The sequence below is a fragment of the Amphiura filiformis genome, chromosome 12 (assembly GCF_039555335.1).
Source record: "Amphiura filiformis chromosome 12, Afil_fr2py, whole genome shotgun sequence".
Lineage (NCBI taxonomy): Eukaryota > Metazoa > Echinodermata > Ophiuroidea > Amphilepidida > Amphiuridae > Amphiura > Amphiura filiformis.
This window is the reverse complement of record NC_092639.1, coordinates 24615214-24637360: the sequence shown is the minus strand read 5'-3', so window position 1 is coordinate 24637360 and position 22147 is coordinate 24615214. Positions and strand designations below refer to the sequence as shown.

Sequence of the window (22147 nt, the reverse complement as noted above, 5' to 3'; positions counted from 1 at the left end):
ATCCCGGGCAATAATTTGGCAATAATAGAGGATGTGCGTGAAATTATTGATTGGCTCCATACAAAGGATTTGAACCGGTGTCCTTCACCGTAATCATGGCGCAATGCAGTGCATTCAATCAAACGTTGTCGTCAACCTAATAGCGTTGTTGCGGCTCCCGTATGCATATGTACCGTAGATATTGATGAATAGACTTACGGTTAAAAGTCAATCAGCTGTAAAATTTGAAGTAGATTCACGTGCGTGACGCACCACGAATACAGGCTGATATCAATCAATTAAGTCTTTATAAATGTGACCCTGAAAGTTGTGCCTCATACATCAATAGAGGCCCTGCATGAAATTATCGATTGGCTCCAAACAAACGATTTGAGCCGGTGTCCTTCACCGTAGTTATGGCGGAGTGCATGCATGCAGTCCATTCAATCAAATGTTGTCATCAACCTATTTGATCGTAGTCATGGTAGTGCAGGGTTATGTGTGGGAGTGAACTGTCACGGTAGATTGCAATCATGCTTTTGTTGAATGCATTTGAGTAGTCCGCCATATTTACAGGATGATACGTCACATGCAAGGCCTCTATTATAGAGCTGGGTGGGTGCTGTCCACTATATCTGTCAGGTTTCAAGGTTTGATAGACACTCATGGTGTTTGAATTGGTCAAGCGTCCTCATTGCTCATAATAATTATTTTATTGATGGAATCGGGGCAAGTTTTTTTTAAAAATATAAAATAGGGTCTTTTGATGATAGTGATGAAATTGAGATCATCATCTAAATCTAATTCCACCCTTTTTCCCCTTCTCTCATCTCCGGCCGGGGCTTTCCCTCCCCCGCTCGCGATTATTTTTTTCGTACATCATATTTGAAAATTATTTCCGTTTTTGATAATCAAACACGGAACACACCGTCATCATCCCTATATCTTCGTGTTAAAAATTGCCGTGGTAGTACGATAAATCCTCACGTTTTTCAACAACTACGCATGGTGATTTTGAGCTATTTTGTTCGAGATAGGCCGTGCGACTCAGGCTATGCATACAATTTGAGATTTTGAGAGCCGGCCACACTGTTTCTATTCTATGTTTTACGATTTTCGCATGATCAGTATATGGCTGGCCGTAACCGCCACAACGTGGAGCTGCTACGCGTAGCTTACTTTTCGCTTCGCGGAGCTAAATTGACCAATCATGTTAGATCTTTTCATTACGCGGAGCCAGTTGATGCATCATCGTTCCAGAGAGAGACAACTCTTGCCAAAATTAATGTTTACTATGTGGATTTTAAATGAATCGAATGTAAATAAACCACAAACAGTTGTACAGGATCAATACCATTGTTTGATTAGTGTATAGTCAATGTTACCTTGCATGCATGTGCCATGTGTGTGGCGTGTTTGTTTGTTTGTCTACTGTGTCAGGCCAGGATCACTGACACCCACGGTACTGATACTCTCATACTATCACGGTGATCATATTGTTGAATGTTGTTGACTTTAAAATAATCATGATGCAGTCATGTCTACAGTAGAATTCATCACGACCTTTGAAGGACTTAAACCCCATTAAAAGCTATTAAACCAAGATAACACTCAATGAAAACAGCTCAACTATGTTACATCAGATCTTCTCTGGTTAAATACACACTGCACTTGTGTCTGTTTTACCTGTGCAATGAACAATGAGCTGGTATTATAGTTTCAGTTGGGTGAATGATTATAAAGCGAACGCAAGGTAACAATACTGTCTGGGCTTTTGTTTACGAAATGAGATAATAGTCTGCTTATTGTTAACCAGCGTTCTTGAAAATGAGAAGCATAATGGTTTGCAGACTTAACACGGTTTAGAAATAATTTGTTCATATTGTTTGGTGTTATCTGTCGTTTACATATCCTTCCTAACACACAAAAGTACCAATATTTCCAAACACCTAAATTAGCTAAAAACGTTAGGACATGTTACAAAACTATATTTTCTAGAATTTCAGAGAATACTTTAAATATTGACTGGTTATTTTTTACACAGTGACGTCATATAGGCAATGGCATAATACTTCTAACATACACTAGGTCACGCGTCAATGGTGAGCGCACTGAGTATTGTGTATAGGAAAACGGGCAGTACCGTAACTACAGTATGTATGGCCTACTACTAGTATATAAAGTAAATCCGAACTGGTTTGCTGAAGGTCGAATTCCGCAGGCCACGCCGCGCAAGATGTACAAATCAGCTCCCGGCGATACACTGCAGATCGCAGAATTGTGTGCATGGTTTACCACCACTCTGCCTAGCTATATAGTTGTGTACAATACTGTATGAGTTTCTTGTGAGTGCATGTCCATCTTAATAATAAGTCGGTTCGTACTTTTCATAAATTACTTTTTGAATCATAACTATCGTGACCGAGGATATCTTGCAACTACGTGAAGCTCGTCTGGCAAATTCTTAATGACTAAATTCGCTTCACGTAATGAGTAAGTCGTACTTGATTGGTCAGTTTTACCTCCGAGTAATGAAAAACTCTAACATGATTGGTCAATTTGGCTCCACGGAACAAAAAGTCAGCTACGCGTAGCAGCTCCACGTTGTGGCGGTTGCGGCCTACCATATCAGTATCCCATATGATATTTCTATTGTAAGAAAATTTTATTTGTTGTCACGTAAATCACAGGTTTCGTTTAAATGTACTAACTGGAAATTAAATGTACTAATTAGTGAGGACCGGTATTTTGCTGTGGATATGTTTAACTGCAATTTGCGGGTAAAAAATTTGAAATCCTGAGTAAAAATTTTGATAATATTCAACTCTTTGAGAAAATTATTTTATAAAGGAATGCTGTTAAAACCAGGTGCAATACAATGTACATTATTGACACACTATCACGCTCTTTATCTTCGTCAATAATAGAATAATCGATTTCAATCGAATTGAATGCATGAGTTTGTAGTTGACTACTGAGCGACCTAAGCGATCGATTGCTAGCCAATCAGATAGAACTCCTTTTTTTTGCGTTCAGTGAAATACCACTCGCCTGTCGCTCACTACCACTCGCCCGTCGCTCACCAACGGAGTATTAAATTTATATTTATCGTATAGGACGTCGACGGTGTGCGGAATAAAGCAAAACTCTGACAAATCAACTGATTTTACCACATGCGTTACAAATATATAGGCCTAATTATGATGTACGAAAAAATAATCGCCCGCTCCTATCCTGTCCTCGATTTCTTTTCTTCGCCTTTCCTCTCCTCTCCTCTCATCTCCACAGATGTCCGCATTTTTCTCAAATGTTCCTCAAAGCTTAAGTTTTTGGGTAGGCCTACACCAGACAGGGTCTAATTCTGCATAAAACCGGGCAACGTTATTTCTATAGATCTGCTGCGCATTCAAATTGCATTGTATTGCATCGTAATTTCATTTGTGTCTATGCTAATTATGTTTACACAACATGAACTCACGTGTTTTCAAGCAAATTCGCCGATAATAGGTGATCAAAAGCGATCGGAATGTTACAAAAGTACAGATCGCATTCAGCTTACGTCATATGAGATGATCTTTGGAAAAATACGGCATAATTTGTCTTGGTGTTTGCGGAATGCCATGCAGTAAAATATTAATACGTTGCGGCAATTCATGATTGACAACTAACAATCGGCGTGTCCTTCGTATCCTCCACTGTCAATTTCTTATCCACTCACTAATCCTCACAAAAGCTTTGTGTTGATTACGTATGTGTGGAGGCAAATTGCAATAAGTACAATGAAATAATGAGTAGGGCGGGCTCCGAGGCGGGTTTCTTCTTCATCTTACGTAACAGTATTGTTCTCCAAAAAAACCCGGAAGCTTGTCGTTTGGAGCTCTAGCTGAAATACAGCAAGATAATGTAAGATAGTAAATGTAAACCTGTATTTTAGCTAGAGTATCTCGAGCTAGCCTACACACCGTCAGTCCAAACCACTGTCAGTCTGAATTTTTAGGGTTTCTAACCCTAACCCTAACACTAACGCTAAACCTAACCCTAAACCTAACTCTAACCCGGACCATAAAAATTCGGACTGACGGTGGTTTGGTCAGCCCCCCCCCGCCAAATGGGTTGATCCCCCCTCCTGAAATTCACTTTGCCCCTCTGCGGACTCTGCCATTGTAGTTGGTAACTTCAGCCAAAGGCGGTCAGCCTCCCCCCTCAGCCTAGAGGAAAAGAGGGTGTATGTGTGTGTTTCATGGAGTTGTGTGTGGAGAGAGAAGAAAGGGAGGGTGGGATGAGAAAGGGACCGGGAGATGAGGGACAGGCGAAGAGAGGAAGGAAAAATTGGATCAAGTTCCCAATAGCGGCACCATTTTCACCAAAAGACCCTTGGAAGTTTTATTAACTGAACTAATAATATCGAGTTGGTTCAAATAGTGATAATAATAATTATTATTATGAGAGAGGGGGCGCCTGACCACTTCCAATGACAGTATAATAAGCCCTCTGCTGAATTCTATTTAAAAAAGATAAATTAATGAGCAAATCTTTGTTAAAGAAGGTAAGTTATAAATCAACTCACATAATCTCTTCGGTTTTCGTTTGGTACAATACACAAACATAAATTGAGTTAAAATAGTGATTATAATGTTACATGTATTATGAGCGTTTGACCACTTAAAAGATAACTAACCCTACATAGTATATCTATCGGTATTTGGCAGCATGCTTAATTGTATTTAAAAAGATAAATTGATGTACAAATCTTGTTTAAAGAAGCCAAGTTATAAATCAACTCACATAAACCCACAATAAAGAACCAGAAATTGAAATAAAAAAGACCTTTTGCTCCAATTTTGCGCAAAATGGGTTGATTCACCACCCTGAAATTCACTTCGCCCCTCCCCACCCTTGTACCCCCGAAAATGCCTGCCGCCGCCACTGCCCCCCCATCCACCACCTCCCCACCACACCATGGTTAGTTTGCGTAAGGGATTAGAGAGACTGCTCAACTGCGCAAGCCCGCTCAGTGTTATGCTAATTCTCTTCATTGTTTTACCCGCAAGTTAGACACTTTAGGTAAAGGTTTACACCCAGTCGCCTTTGGAACAGCGGTTTTATTCAATAAAAGTCAATCAATCGTCGCGATAACGTAGCGACTGAGTTTAAACCTTTACCTAAGGTGAGTAACCTCTTCCGTAACAAACAATGAAGATAATTAGCATAACAAGCGACCTTGCGCTCTCTAATCCCTTAACAATGAAGGAACGGAGTAGTCATGGTTCCGGTCATATCCTTTATCCAGAACAATCAAATGTACGGTATCTAACAAAGGAGAATTAGCATATTAACAAAGGATGTACCCAGTAGCCATGGTACCCGTGATGCATAACAATGAAGGTACCGAGTAGTCATGGTTCCGGTCACATCCTTTATCCAGAACAATCAAACGTACGGTAACTAACAAAGGAGCATTAGCATACTAACAAAGGAGGCACATAGTAGCCATGGTACCCGTGATACATAACAATGAAGGCACGGAGTAGTCATGGTTCCGGTCATATCCTTTATCCAGAACAATCAAACGTACGGTAACTAACAAAGGAGAATTAGCATACTAACAAAGGAGGACCTTAGCGGTCATTCACCTAATCCCATAGAAGTGGGTGTGTTTACATGTTCGTTTAATTTCGAAAGTAACTTGCGAGTGTGTCCACACAAGACGTTGGCCTACTTGTAAGTTCACTCCCGGGAGAGGAGAGAGTGGAGGTGAGAGGGAATGAGAGAGACGGGATGGGTGGGTTGGGGCCACGTGTGGGAGAGAGAAGAAAGGGAGAGAGAGCAGATAAGGAAAGGGGATGGACTGGGAGAGGAGGAAGAGTTAATGTTACGGGAGGGAAGGGGACTCTAGCATTGTACTTGGTATAACTTCAATCAAAGGCGATCAGTTTTCACACACACACACACACCTAGAGGAAAGGGTGTGTGTGTGTGTGTGTGTGTGTGTGTGTGAGTGGTGGTGAGAGGGAGTGAGAGAGACGGGGTGGGTGGGTTGGGGCCATATGTGGGAGAGAGAGAAGAAAGGGAGAGAGAGAGAGCATTATGATGAGAGAGATAGAGAGGGCGCCTGAACACTCCAAAGGCCAGTATAATCAGCCCTATATCATCCCTTCGGTTTTTATTTAGTACAATAGAAATTGAGATAAAAAAATACCTAATTTAAACAAATACATATAGGCGGCGCCGCGCGGGGGGGGGGCATGGGAGAAAATTAGTTGATTTAGCCCCCTCCCTATGCAAATGTAAACTTGTGGCGCCAATTTTGAGCAAAAGTTGTCTACCCCACCCCAGACATTCACTTTGCCCCTATCCCCGAAAGAGAAATTCATGCCGCCCCCACTACCCCCCCCCCCCCCCTCTTCTTGAGAGGAGCCTGAGAGAGGGTGAGATATTAGACCTACTATTATATATGTATCGATGCACAAACCACAAACCCTCTCATTGTTATGTGTATATACTTTTGATTCGATTTCAAGTGGGATTTATTGATTGATATCCGCACGCTCTTCGTGGTGTGTCACGCATATTGAGTACTTCAAATCATACAGCTGATTGACTTTTAACCGTAAGTCTATTCATCAAAATCTACGGTGCATATGCATACGGGAGCCGCAACAACGCTATTTGATCGTATAATGCATTAAATTTGTTATGTGTGTGAGACGAGCTGTCGCGGTAGATTGCAATAGCTTGTAATCATGCTTTTGTTGAATGAATTTGAGTACTCCGCCATATTTACGGTATGCTACGTCATAATCTAGGTGATTATTTGCATTGGATGTCTTGAATACGCTGGCGAACTTGTGTAATAATCGGACTAATGCTATAACAGTAGGTGAATACAAGTATTGAATATAGGCCTATCGCGTTGCAAAGCCCAATTCAGTGATCCCAGCGAAAGTGAAAAAAAAAATCAAATTGTTACTTTTATAAAAAAATTTAATGAAAAAAATGGCAAAAACCCAAGCAAACGGCAGTATCGACGAAGTTGAAGCCCCATTCAAATAGGCCTACATGTAGCTAATTTATATACTGTCTGTAATTACAGATTCACGTAAATGCATTATTTTTGTCTTAAATAGGCCTACACGGCTTTTGGCTGAACCACTAGCAGAAGACACCAAATTGATGTTTTATGACCTTTGACATTCTTTTGTGGCGAGTGACATGGTCAGTTCAATTCACGCCGAGTGTCCTTGACAGGTTTGACTCTGCTTCAGTGGTCATAAAAGAATTCAAAAGATAACCTCTGCCCCAACAATCCCAAGCAATTGTCTGAAACTGCTTTTCGGATGATGTATCATAAGAACTCAGTCGTTAATGATGATAGTCATATAATGACCAAAAGATTATTACTGACTACTATATCATTGAAGACTGAGTTCCGCAGTACAAAATCTGAATTTTGATGATTTTTACGATCGTCCGGATGAAAAAATCACTGAATGGGCCGTTAATTCCCTCCTCTCCTTACCTTGGCAATATGAATCAAAGAAAAATAAATAAAAAATAAAAAACAAGGAAAAAAAAGACAAAGAAAAGAAACAATAAAAGAAAAACAAATATGAAAAGTTCGAACAATATTTGGTTTATAAAATTAATGTGACCGTGATGAGGCTCGAACTCACCACCTTCCGATTTAAAGTTCGAAGCGCTCGTGAACAAAATTCTGATGCCTTACCAAGTGAGCTGTGCTCCTGAGATACGAAATAAAAATAAAATAATGCACTGTATACCTGCTTGTGTCGGTAATTGATTTGCTCATATTCCATAATGGTACAGTGCAACAGAGCAAAAATGCCCATAATTTAAAAGCTATATAATTTATGAACAATATACACTACCCATAAAAATACTAATACAAGGGCATTTCAACATAAGAATCCAAACAATTAAGTACCAACATGCACACCTTTGTCCTTATATCACATTTGGGTTTTTAACAAAATGTTATCAAACCTCTACTGTGATTGGCAGCTGCACAAGGCATCTCTTTGATAGCTGATAATGGCCATCCATTCAGCAAGTGGCTACTAACTGACCTTAACAGGCTTGAATGAGCACTGTCATCTGCTACAAAACCATCACACTCTAGGTTTGACAATGGAGTGAAAGACTATTATTATTGATTAGGCGCGGATTTTAAAAGTACAGCTCAAAATTGGAATAGAGTGTTTGGAGTCATGTAACTAAAATCTACCAAAAAACGTTGACAACGTAAAGAAATCAGCAAGTTTAAAAAACCCACCTCGGCTCACTTTTTGAAACTTGGTCCCATTTGTAAAAGGTACTGATTTAAACTTTATCATATTTATATAAATTTAAAACATTTCCAGAAGTGTTATGTATCTTTAATGTGCAGATGCGATATTAATTTGTAAGCTTTCTGGAACGACCTGAAAGGTTATTATCTTGTTCTTGCACTGTGAGCCAATATCCTATTGTGTTTTGTTTTATAATAATCATGATTAATGATTGAATTAAACAAATAACACGTAGGCTTGTAATCTTGTTGGAAACGCTATGTTCTGTTGAAATAAAATAAAAACACTGATTTGCTGTTGGTGTTTAAAATGGGACCAAGTTTCAAAAAGTGAGCCGAGGTGGGTTTTTTAAACTTGCTGATTTCTTTACGTTGTCAACGTTTTTTTGGTAGATTTCTTTTCTTTTTATGAATGTAGCCAAGCAGCTCCAAGCTTGAAAGTCACCAGGTTAGGATGTGCTCCATAAAACAAATAAAACGAAAAATAGATGTTTGGATTCATGACAATAAATAATTAAACAAAACTTTATCAGTCGTTTATTTTTAAAACTTGCTTGTTACACGTGACTGTAATGTTAAGAGGCGTACACAATGATCAATATACATTTTAATATATTTTAATTATTCAAGGCAACGTAAATATGTAAAGAAAATGTAAATATGAACAACACACACCCAATGTTGACAATGCCAGAGAGACACAGAGAGTAAGTCCGATTTAGGCCTACTTCAAGTGGGAACTGGTAAATGCGCATTATATTTAAGCCTATACTACGGAAGCGTCTAAATGCCCCGAGTAGGCAATATAATCGTGTTTTAATGTTTGTGGTTCTTTGTAGCCCTGCGGGCAAACCTAGTTCGATATTACTATTAAGCGGCGGTTGTCGGCGATCTTTCGTGGTTTGTGGTTTTCATCAAGCCCTGTCCTCTATCGGGAGCTAATTTATAGTTTAAGCTTGTTGGATATCCATATTTCGTGGTTTCTGGTTCTTTGTAGCTATGTGGGGCAATCTAGTTGCATATCCAAATTTCGCTGTTTGTGGTTCTTTATAGCCATGCGGGGCAATCTAGTTGGATATCAATATTGAGCTGCAGTTGTTGTTGTTGTTGATCTTTCGCGGTTTGTGGTCTTAATTTGTTGGATATCCATATTTCGCGGTTTGTGGTTCTTTATAATCTGGCTTGTTGGATATCCATATTTCGTGGCTTGTGGTTCTTTGAAGCCCTGTGGGGCAATAGTTGCATATCGAAATTCCGCGGTTTGTGGTTCTTTATAGCCCTGCGGGCAATCCATAGTGCACTTACGTTCACGGCGAATTCACCGTGACCTTTCCAGCCATAAACCCGCTTTAAAGATTAAACCGATACATGCAGTACTAAACCATTATATAGTAATCTATTGTCCAATGCAAATTTATTACCACCTGATAATATTGATCCAATGAGCGACCAAATTGTCCGCTACGGACGTCTAATCCAATCGATAATGACTCTATTGACATGTCCGAACGGAGCCCCACTGACCGAGTTTTGGGATATTTTTTACTGGTTTGCAGCTGCTTGCTGTCATTTACTCATCAAGGCGGAGTACCGTTATTATAAGGACTATGCCAATTATTTAAAGATTGACATGTAGAGAATAAGCCATAATTGATTGACAGAAAGTACTAAATTTGTACCTATGACGGTTTTATGACGCCAATCTTCAAAATACGATCAAAAAATGGCTGCCCTGTGAAGTAAAATGTGCATTGGAATAACACGGCGAGTTTGGATAGATGGTAGGATTTCTTTTTAATAAAATGTATGTTCCCCCGTTATTAAAGCATGTACCGGGTTGAAGATTCAGATATTTGGAAAAGAATAAGTAATTGAAACAGAGAGAACGTACTAAAATCATAGCTTTTATACTTTTTGATATATGATACTAACTAGTTCATCCCCAATAGCTACGATACAGCGCTACCAGTAGGGTTCAATTGCCTATTGTGAGTGCCCCTGTGTTGTGTGCATACATGTAGTTAACAATAACTGCATGATGCTAGTTGGATATCAATATTGAGCGGCAGTTGTTGTTGATCTTTCGCGGTTTGTGGTCTTAATTTGTTGGATATCCATATTTCGCGGTTTGTGGTTCTTTATAATCGATAGGCCTGTGGGAAATCTGGTTGGATATCCAAATTGCGCGGTTTGTGGTTCTTTGTAGCCCTGCGGGGCAATCTAGTTGGATATCCCTATTAAGCGGCGGTTGTCGGCGATCTTTCGCGGTTTGTGATTTTAATTTCCCTTATCAAGCCCCTGCCCTCTATCGGGAGCTATTTTATAGTTTAAGCTTGTTGGATATCCATATTTCGTGGTGTGTGATTCTTTATAGCCCTGCAGGGCAATCTAGTATATATCCAAATTTCGCGGTTTGTGGTTCTTTATAGCCCTGTGGGGAAATCTAGTTGGATAACAATATTCAGCGACAGTTGTTGGCGATCTTTCGCTGTTTGTGATTTTAATTTGTGACAATTTATAATATTTATTCCAAATATAATTTCAGTCTGAGCTGTGAACAGAGCCACTGATAAATGTGTTTTAAATGACGAAGATATCATGATAGTCAGGCATGGTGAAAGCATCTGGATGGTGAAAGTAGGCCCTAGGCCTAGGCCTAAATGAGAATAAAAAATCAAACATGTTTGTAAAAATGAAAAAAAATATAATATCACAATAGCAATGGATGTTCGAAATGGTGTTATTCTTGATTTATGATAATAAATTGGTTGATAAAACATTAAAAAAAAGGTGGTGGGAAGTTTCGAACTTGGGCAAAACTTCATAAGTGGATTACTAGTCCATGGCCTTAACCACTTCGCCACGGGGACGTCCCGATATTACGACTTGTGAAAGTGGAGTATTTATTAAAATGAATGTATGCTGTGGTCCGGAAAGAATAAAAGAATTGTGAAAAACTTGATTTTTTGGCGAATGGGATCCAGAATTTGTATGTAGGGTATCCAGGAAAATGCTAGGGTATATTTTGAAAGTGAATCAAAAAGTAGTGCGACAGTGACAGCCATGTATGGCTGTAGCAGTGTCGAAAGATTCTGGATATCAGTATGATTAGCTATGATTTTACACTAATTTTGGCTATGAAATACCGCGTGAAATAATACAAGAATGTTTGTTTATTATCAAACAATCGGATTGACTGTAAGATTGGTGTAACTTTTTGAATTAATAAGTTATTAAAATATTACACTTTGGACAGTAAATAAGATTTAGCATGGTTTTAGATATATTTTGTACCCAGCGAAAAATATCACAGAACAATAGCGTTTTGTTTCGTGTAAATATAGTCCGCGGTGCATCTGTTTATTCTTCTTTATCAGTCGTTTTTTTAAAACTTGCTGGTCATGCTACCGCTTGACTCTAATACTAAATGCATTCTGCAAAATGTGCTCTATCTGACCAATTTATAAAGCTTTTCATTAGCTTTAATTTGACACATTGTTTGACATGTTTGGAATTATGGTAAATCATTAAATAAAATATTAATTAATTAATTAATTATGTCAATTAATTAAAAAATTAATGCAAATATGCATATTTTCTCTGACAGAATTGTAGGATTTGACAAGAGCCATTTTTCTTGTAAGTTTGATTCTTATAACATACCGGTATCGTATTGCGTCCCATTATAGTTACAGAAAAAAATACGCGTGCAGGACACACATACGCACACCTACACACCCCCACCCAAAGGATCGTACCGTTTTACAATCGTATAACATTCTTTGACGCTAGTAGTAGTAGTAAATTCCAATTTTCTTTGCTTTACCTCACTTGTTCTGCTCAAAATTAAAAGGGGACATATCTGACAGTAAAAGCTTACATTTTATGGAAATTATGTTTAACTATATTTTGTTTAAACAGCACAAAACAGATAAAGCAAAATTACTATACATAGGACTATACATGTATGGTATGCCAGGGACTGTTTAAGAATATATCATTAGATTTATGATATTTACTTCGAGGACTGTTATATATCAAAAATGTGAAAAATATCAAATTTTAATAATTTGTCATAAAATTTGTATTATATCATAAATTTCAATGAAATTTATTTGATATCAGAAAGACATTCTTCGTATTCAGAATGCAATTCGATATGTCTGATGTGCTCTCATGTCCCACAAAAATACTATCGAAACGCTCAAAACGCTCATTCCAGATCCCTTAAAGTCATAATGTACGATCTTATAATATGAATTTGGTTAATTTTTTTCAAACCTGATTTTTTTTAGCATATTTGTAATGTTTACAACTTGCACCTAAATGGAATCAGCCAAATTGCTTGTGTTTGTAGGTAAATAGAGCAAAGTTCGACATAAAGTCATAATGTCCTCCCATAGAACTGCGTGTTAAACGGCCAAAATAACAAGCAGTGTTTCTTTCACTTTACCTTATTATTTCAGCTCAAAATTAACAGAAACCATTCCCGATAATTATTACTAGTATTATTTCAGCATTTTGAGTATATAATGACAAATTTAAAATGTGAAGGAAATCGTACATTAAATCTTTAATTTGGTTAATTTTCTTTGTCTTTTTTTTTTCTTTTCTTGTTTTATTTATTTTTCTTTGATTTATATTGCCAGGGTAAGGAGAGGAGGGAACTAAAGGAATAGTCAGTGATTTTTTGATTTTTTTTTCATCCCGACGATCGTAAAAATCATCAAAATTCAGATTTTGGATACTAGACTGCGGAACTCGGTCTTCAATGATAGTCAGTAATTTTTATATTTTGGACATTACTATGACTATCATTTGAGGACTGAGTTCTTATGATCCGAGGAGCAGTTTCAGACAATTGCTTGGGATTATTGGGGCAGAGGTTATCTTTTGAATTCTTTCATGACCAATGAAGCATAGTCAAACCTGTCAAGGACACTCGGCGTGAATTGAAAGACCATGTCACTCGCCACAAAAGAATGTCAAAGGTCATAAAACACCAATTTGGTCATTTAGTGTCTTCTGCTATCTAAAGGCCTTATATGGCTGATTTTGTACCTTTCGTCATTGTCATAGATGTGCTAACAAAGCTTGCTAGTGCAGTGGTTCAGCCGAAAGCCGTGTGTCTAAGGCAAAAAATAATGCATTTACGTGAGTCTGTAATTTATATACCGGTAGGCCTACTGACTAAATTAGCTACATGTATTTGAATGGGGCTTCAACTTCGTCAATACTGTCGTTTTCCTGTTTTGTTTTTTTGCCATTTGTTTTTCATTAAAAAAATTTATAAACGTAACAATTTGATTTTTTTTTCACTTTCGCTGGGATCACTGTATGGGACTTTGTAGCGCGGATTATTCAAAACTTGTTTTTACCTACTGCTATATATATGAAGAGCTTTGTTGCAAAACCCCTTACATCCACTTTTGACTTTTTGAGAAAAACAGCTTTTTTTAATTGTGCAAGTATTACTTGTTCGATTTAATTCAATTTGGGATTGGATAAAGTGTTGATGAATAGAAACTAAAAGAATAGGTTTGGGACAATTTTCAAGGCTTCCTATTTATTTTATTATTTCTTTTATATCGCACCTTTTGTGGATGTAAGGGGTTTTGCAACAAAATAAATTTACCCCTTTTCTAGAAACCACCTTTGCAATCAAATTTGAGCCCATTTGTTTGCACTACATTATGTAACTTGACTAATGCTTTGAAAATCAAAAAGAAAAATTGAAATATCTCATTTACTTTTTTAATTATGAATTTTTAATTAAATTCGGGAAAATGGCATTTTTTGGGTATTTCCGAAGCTACACCTTTTGTTAATTAAAATGATTTTTTCAAACATAGTGACCCAAAAACAGTTCCTTTTGGTTTTAATAGTTAAAGAACATTCCAGGCTACCATTATACATCAAAAAATTTAAAACAAAACAATTCTATATTCATTTTAAGTTCAGATTTCCGGAAATTCCCTAAGATTTCCCAAACGGGAAATATGCGATAACTCCGGAAGGGAAGGTAGTATGAAGGTCAAACAACCACCAAAATGTGTATTTTTACCCACACTATAATATTATGCCAATAACTCAATTTGGCCAAAAGTGGATGTAAGGGGTTTTGAAACAAAGCTCTTCATATATAGTATTAATCCGATTATTACATAACTTTGCCAGCGTATTCAAGACATAGGTTATGTAAGGGATAAACTGTACATGGGTATAGAGGCCCTGCATGCTTTTATTGATTGGCTCCAAACAAAGGATTTGAAAAGTGTCATTCACCGTAATCACGGCGCAGTAGCCTACAGTCCATTCAATCAAATGTTGTCAGTGTGCGAGACGAACGATGTATAAATCTTGAGGTCACATCATCACTTATCATGCTTATTGTAAAAAGTTTGTCCAATGCATATACTGTGTGTAGGCCTATTGTTCCCGGGTATTGTCAATGCAATCAAGCAAACAGGTATTATATTTTGAAAAGGCCGCTACAGTATATTCACATGGGTGTCTTGAATGGCCAATCATATGGGACATAATCAAATTGCAGTGACTGCTTCCTTTGTTACCACATGTCAGTCATCTTGTGATTATTGGACCATGTAAACCTGCAAAAAACGAGCCAAAGTGCAGGCCCTATGAATATCAATATCGATATCAATACTATTCGTCAATTCAGCCCCAAGCCAATTCGCCCACATGCTAATTCGAACCCTGTATATTGATGTACAAAAAAAGTTGGCAAAATTTAACCATTTCGTGATTTTCTCCATAACCGTTGTTTTTACACCAAATCTGTATATTTAGATGCCTTGATGTCTTGCATTCGGTCACAAACCAATTCGTTGTACTTTGTGCACTTAACCCTCTATCATATCGAAATATCACGTGGGTAAAAATTTCAATATCGATATCAATACTATTCGTCAATTCAGCCCCAAGCCAATTCGCCCACATGCTAATTCGAACCCTGTATATTGATGTACAAAACAAGTTGGCCAAATTTAACTATTTCGTGATTTTCTCCATAACCGTTGTTTTTACACCAAATCTGTATATTTAGATGCCTTGATGTCTTGCATTCGGTCACAAACCAATTCGTTGTACTTTGTGCACTTAACCCTCTATCTTTTAAACCAAATATCCTACAGAGTCGGGTGATATGTCGAACTTTTCCTCTGGTCATAAAGAACAAACAGGCAGCGTTCGCGTATCTGTACGTAGCCGCAGTTTGTGGCCCTCACAACACGGGCTTCCGGTGAGCTGCCGGTCCTAGGAAATGGAATATTACTGATAAATATATAAAGATGGCAAAATCAGTAAACCAGTTTAAGTTACAAATTAAAGAAAAGTCTAATAAAAAATTACATCTACTATTTAGGTATTATTTAATGACCTCACCCATCCCCACCCATCTCCACCTCAACTATCAATATCTTCTGTCAACTGTGGAATGTCTATATGAAATGTTATAAATATTTATATTGGTTCTTTCTTTGCATGTTCTTCTCATCTTTCTTTTTTCTTTTATTTGTTAGCTTTGTGTAATTGTATGTTGTAACTTAAGGCAGTGTAAGGGGGTGCTCGCTTCAGGCCTTTTGAGCATCTCTTCATTCAAATGTTGTGTCTTTTATATATATTTTGTATGTCAATTTGAATGAAAATAAAATGATGATGTATGATGATGATGATGTACATCATTCCCTACAGAGTCGTGAGATATGTCAAACTTTTCCCTTGGTCATAAGGAACAACAACAAAAAAGTCAGTGGTCGCATATCTGTAGGATCATTGGTTAATAAGATATAGTCACTTTTTTTAATTTTTAACCAAATATCTTAGAGAGTCGTGCCATATGTCAAAAAGGAACAGAAAAGTCAGTGGTCCCATATCTGTAGGATCATCGGTTAATGAGATATAGTCACTTTTTTGTAGTTTGTACGTTGTGCACTTAACCCCCTTGTTTTTTACTTCTGGATATCGTTTGGAGTCAAATGATTTTTTTCATTTTAAAGCTTGTGATATATTTTCTAAACACGAAATAAAACAAAATTGACCGCCAGCCGACTTTACAGCTGTTTCGTGATGGACGGTCACATATATTCATTAAAGCCATATTATAACATTTTCAAACAAAATAAATTAGCATTTCTTTGCCATAAAATGTTAGCTTTCACTGTCAGATATATCCCCTTTTATTTTTGAGCCGAACAACTACGGCAAAGCAAAGAAAATTGGAATTTACTACCAGCGCACATGTCGCCAATACGTACCACTCCTTCGGTCATGTTGTGGTACGACCCTTTGTTGTGTATATTACCGTCCCGCACGCCGTGTACTGTGTGTTATGAACATCGTATATGCGTTCGACTAATAATTCCATCGTAATAAAAATGCGCCGGTTCCGGCGTTTTATTCAAAATCTCGGATTTTGACAAAACTACAGCACCTAGAGTCTTGATTTTTGCAGGGTATATTGGTTTAAATTGGCTCATCAAATGTTATAATATGGCTTTAACATAATAATCGTTTATCCCTTTTGGTCAATATCGAATTGGTTTGTGGCTGACTTAGCTTGGGGCCAATGCATGAATTGGCATATGGCCAAGTCAACTGTGGACGAATTGCTTTGGGCCGAATCGACCTGCTTCCATGCTGATACCAGGAAATGGCGAAAAATTACGTACTTTTACAAGGCAAAAAGCAACTTTTCTAGGCATTGTTGACATGGTGCCTTCGCTAAAGAAAGTTTCCCACTATAAAGACCTAACTTTTGAGATGGTTTGTACGGTTTGAAGGTGCAAAATTAACAATAAGCTTAAAATAGGCGCCCGGTTTACCGCCGGGCTTAGCAAGTCATCATCAACATGATCAACGACTTTGACAGATGACGTCAGACGCAATCGCTGTCTTGATAATATCGACATGGACTTAATATACAGCACGTAGTGTGATGGACTGGAAACTCAGACGCATCGATCAGAGGACAGCTTTCAAACATAAGTCTTGATAGTAATACGCTGTTTTACTTAGCCTATATCTGGTGGCAGCAGCATTTTTCTACAGTCACGCGATAATGGCACCGGCGGATAATGCACGGGGGAAGCCGACGGTGTCCACATCTTTTTTTTTTTTTTTTTTTTTTTTCTTTTTCAGCTTTTTGTATTTTATCTGTACTTGGAGCTGGTGGGGGAGAGAAAGCATAAAATACATTCAGGAAAAAATACAACTCGAACCGAAGATCAAGGCTCCATTTTAAATTTAACCCTAAAAAATCACTCATTTTTGAAACCGGACGTTGTTCCAATTCGCGCCAAAACTTCACCTCTGAAATAAAATATTGGGATTTTTTCTCAGATCCCTTCATGTAGACACTTGCCAGAAGCAAATGAGCTGAAAACGGGCGAATTTTGACAATATCTTTAGAAAATAAAGCCGCAACAAGCTCAAATAAGCGGTGGACTATTTTAACCGAATTTCACTGGTACATAAATCGTGGAGTGATTTGGTGGTGCGCCCTCTGAAAAGATTTGAAGACTAGAAGGCTGACGTTGCGCCAAAACATGTGGGCCTATTTAATGATATATGAACTACCACTAAATGTTCTTGTCAGTGCTACAGTGCAAAACTTCTCTTTAACATTACATTCAAATAATAATTACATTGTAAATTGGAACTGACACCAATTTTTTTCAGGAATTCTTGTTTTTATAAGGATAAATTGGGAAAATATGGGGTTTTGTTATTGTCATGATCATTGTGCAATAAAGACAAATGTGAGATACTCAACACAAAGAAGTATAGTAATCTTGGTGTGTAGTAATTTTACAAAGAACTTACAATTATTGTAAAAGGCTATAGTGGATAAATGAGCCTACATATTTTTTTTCAGTTTCTAAGTCCGCACATTCTTGGTTGCCATAGGTTTGTATATTATTTTATTTAATAGTATTTGGACATAGGCCTTTGACTTATATAAAAATTAGCGGCACACGCCTAACCGGCGCGCCGGTTAGGCGTGTTGGTGCCAGGCCCGTAGCGTCGCAACCCCGCACCCCCTCCCCCCCCAAACAAAAATGACAAAGGCCCATTAATTTCCCTTTTTTGACCCCAAAAGTCGCATTTGCGAGCGTAGCGAGCGAAAAAAATAGAGGTTTTTTATGCCTTTTTGACCTAAAAAGTCCCATTTGCGAGCGTAAAGATCGAAAAAATAGAGGTTTTTTATGCCTTTTTGGTCCAAAAATGTCAAAATCCGGCCCCCAGTCCAAAAAGGTCCAAATTTTGAAAAAAAAAGGTCCACTTTTTCAAAATCAGCACCCCCCAAAATATAAATCCTGACCACGGGCCTGGGCGGTACTTTCCTTAATTCCATCCGTGCTGTGATTGTCTTCTTAATCCCTTAATATAATCCCATCCGTACCGGTCCGTAACCATAACCAGGTGCCCTTAACTTTTCATGTAGGCCTATCTTTCATGAATTCCCTTTTCAGCCCTCTTTTCCATCTTTCCTAATCGCTACCCAGCCATCGTTATTGGTGGTGTGCTCCCTTATACCGGTGTATAGAGCCGCGTGTACGCCGACCGCAGTTCAGAGTACTATCGCTTGTCGCTGCGGCACGAAGTATCAGCGAATGACAAGCCTTGATTGCATCCGCTTATATGCAATTCGCATGCGCCAAACCGCTCACCGACAAGTCGCATGAAAGTATGAAGCAACATTTGCTACGAACGAACGAACTGAAGGACAGGGTTAATGTAGGACAGGGTTAATGTATTCAGGTGCTGTTCGCACCTAAAAATAGGGATTGTATGTAGATGTAAGCAACGCACTGAATTGTCTATTTGTTCTATTGTGTCCGATTTGAGCGCTGACATATTGGAAAATGTTGCCAATCAATATTCATGAGAGTGTACATTTAACGTCCAATTTTCGAAATTGGGTGACTTGTGCTTGGCAGGTGTAAAATACATCTGACTGGGCGTTTTAAATACGTAACGCATAAAGGCATCGACATCATCGAATGGCTGCCTATACGCTGTAGAAGTGACGTCATAATCGGATTAACTACCATAGCAATAGATGAATACAATTTTTGAATATACCGCGCTGCACTGCAGCAGGTTGCACTCATCACCTGTCTTCAATCAAATAATAGATTGAATACAATACCGCTCTTTTCAAAGAGACTAATCTTACAGGTTCAAGTGATTAGCATTTCTTTGAAATCTATGGTTCAATGCATCGGTACCGCATGAACGTTGTAGTGCTGAGCGATATTGCCAAAATTGTATTCATCTATTGCTATGGTAGTTAATCCGATTAACTACGTCACTTCTACGGCGTATAGTGCTGTTAGTGTTAGGCCTATGTGGGGGGGGGCTGTGATTAGTTTCTATAATAATTATTATAAGGCCTACATTTATTTGTCATTCCTTTCTTTTCTTTTCTCTGTACTTATTCTTTCCTTGCTAAGTATCACTCCCTCTTCTTATCTCCTTCCTTCTCCATCCCCTCTTACTTTTTTGTCCCTCTCATTCCTATCATTTTCCTTACCTTTCTATTTATTTATTTCTCTTCATTTCTTCCTCTTTCTCTCTTCCTCCAGTCCCCCTCTCATTCTTCATATCCCCTCCTCCGCCTCTTCCTCCCTCATCCCCTCCCAAGACCTCTCACAGAAGAGCTGCCCCTTCAGTACCCCCCCCCCCCCAAGTACGCCACTGTTTATGACATTCTCCTTCTTAAAATAAAATAAAATGTCAATTTGTGAAACAACTTTTATATAGGCCTATACCGGTATAGGCCTACTTATTATATGTTACATGTATACGTTGCTATTACCATTATACAGTACTATAGACATGCAGACATGGCAGCCTTGATGTGTAATCATTCAGCAAGCGCATTCAATTTATTTAAATGAAGCCCCTAAAGTCAGTGGGGTGACAACGAACTGTACATTAGCGGCTAATGTATGTTTTTTGTGCTTACGGCAATCATACCCTTGGGTTTTATGGTAACAATAGGTACTTTTCGTTCCAGTAGGCGCTTTTACGCGACTTTCGTTTGATCACTTATTGACAGTAGCCTGCTAGGTAAAGCGTTAATACACTGTCGGGTCAGCTTACCGATTTAATGGCGGAAGCCCTTTGTCCCAAACAAAAGGTACCTTTCGATGAATAGCTTGTCAGATTTCAAATCGGCACAAGTGAACAATGCTTTACATAATATATTGCTTCTCCATCTTTAATAGCTCCATGGATGTAAGCCTCAATATTGAGTGCCTCAGGGTTCAAACACTGACCAGTGGGCAACCGATGCCGATAATCCTACCCGGTGGCGTAGCCAGGGGGAAGGGGGAAGAGTGCCCCAGAAAATTTTCAGGGATAAAATGGGGACGGCAAAGAGTAAAGTGTCCTTAAAATGACTAAAAATGGGACAAAAATATTGAAAAATAGGGACGGAAATTTGGCTTTGCCCTCTAAATAGTGACAACAATTTCGCTTTGCCCCCTCACGCCAAAATCCTGGCTACGCTCAGGGTGGCTACGCTACTGATCCTACATCGTTAAGCGCAATGATATATCAGCGATAATTACCATAGTTACAACGCCCTTCATTTTGGTCCTATGGCGGTTTCACGAAAGGTCATTAGTTCAAATCTGACTCCAGAAGGCATAAAGCACAACGACATCCCCAGTTGAAGTGATATTGATTGACTCATTTGCTTTGTACTTGTTCCATGCATCATGTTTTCTGGAGCCAGATTTGAACTTTTCGTGAAATCGCCCAAGCTGAACGAACTTACCGCTGGTTTCAGCCAGTCGTAAACAATACGTGTTTTCATCAATGTTTATTTCCACTGAGACGGGATTAAATACCTGTTAATTTCGAATACAAAAAAACCAATAAATAATTACATCATGAAGTTAAGCAGTATTCAGACTTTTTATTGTACGTACAATATTGTATGTAACATATCTACGTTGTTAAATCTATTGCCATTCTATTTCCAATAATGTTTAAGTTCTAACGAATGTTTGATGACGTAAAATCGATAATATATTTCTGATAGATATTATATGTAACATATTATTGATTTTTCGTCATCAAACATTCGTTAGAACTTAAACATTACTGGAAATAGAATGGCAATAGAGTAAATAACGTAGATATGTTACGTCTAATACTCGGAGTCTGTGGAGCGCTTTATTGTTAACTACATGTATGCACACAACACAGGGGCACTCACATAGGTAATTGACCCGTACAAGTAGCGCTGTGTTGTGGGTATAGGAGATTAACTAGTTAGCGTCATAATTTTATATCAAAAAGTATAAAAGCTCTGATTTTAGTACTTGCTCTATGTTTCAATTACTTATTCTTTTCAAAATATCTGAATTTTTAATCCGATACGAGCTTTAAAAACGGGGGAGCATGCATTTGTATGAGAAAGCAAATCTACTGAATCTAAAATGGTTTAGGCCTTATACTATAGCGCGTTATCATGGTTATTAACGCAATTATGCTATTTTTGAATTCTCCTAATACACCTAGAGGGATGATATTGTGATATTCTTAACATGGTTTGGGCTTTATAGCGCGTTATTAGCGCAATTATGCTATTTTTGAATTCTCCTAGTACACTTGGAGGAATTATATTAGCGTTATTGTGCTATTCTTGAAATGGTTTAGGCCCTATGAGAAATTAGAACGAGGCATCTCACACTCACATTAATTTTCCCATAACTTTTCTTGATTTTTCACTCCCGAAAGGTCACTTGTATTTGCGCGGTTTTCGGATCTTTTTTCTCGCTATAAACATCCTCCTATGATTTTCTTGGTTTTAAAATAAAATTG

The 22147-nt window shown here is 38.0% G+C and overlaps 1 protein-coding gene across 1 annotated transcript in view; it reads right to left on the bottom strand.

The window, feature by feature from the left end:
- The window catches only part of LOC140165969 (uncharacterized), a 221425-nt gene that overhangs the window by 160974 nt on the left and 38304 nt on the right, over nucleotides 1–22147 (bottom strand). The window contains exon 3 of the mRNA XM_072189329.1: nucleotides 21096–21168. Coding sequence (XP_072045430.1) covers nucleotides 21096–21168 — 73 coding nt within the window. The remainder of the gene's footprint in view (nucleotides 1–21095; nucleotides 21169–22147) is intronic.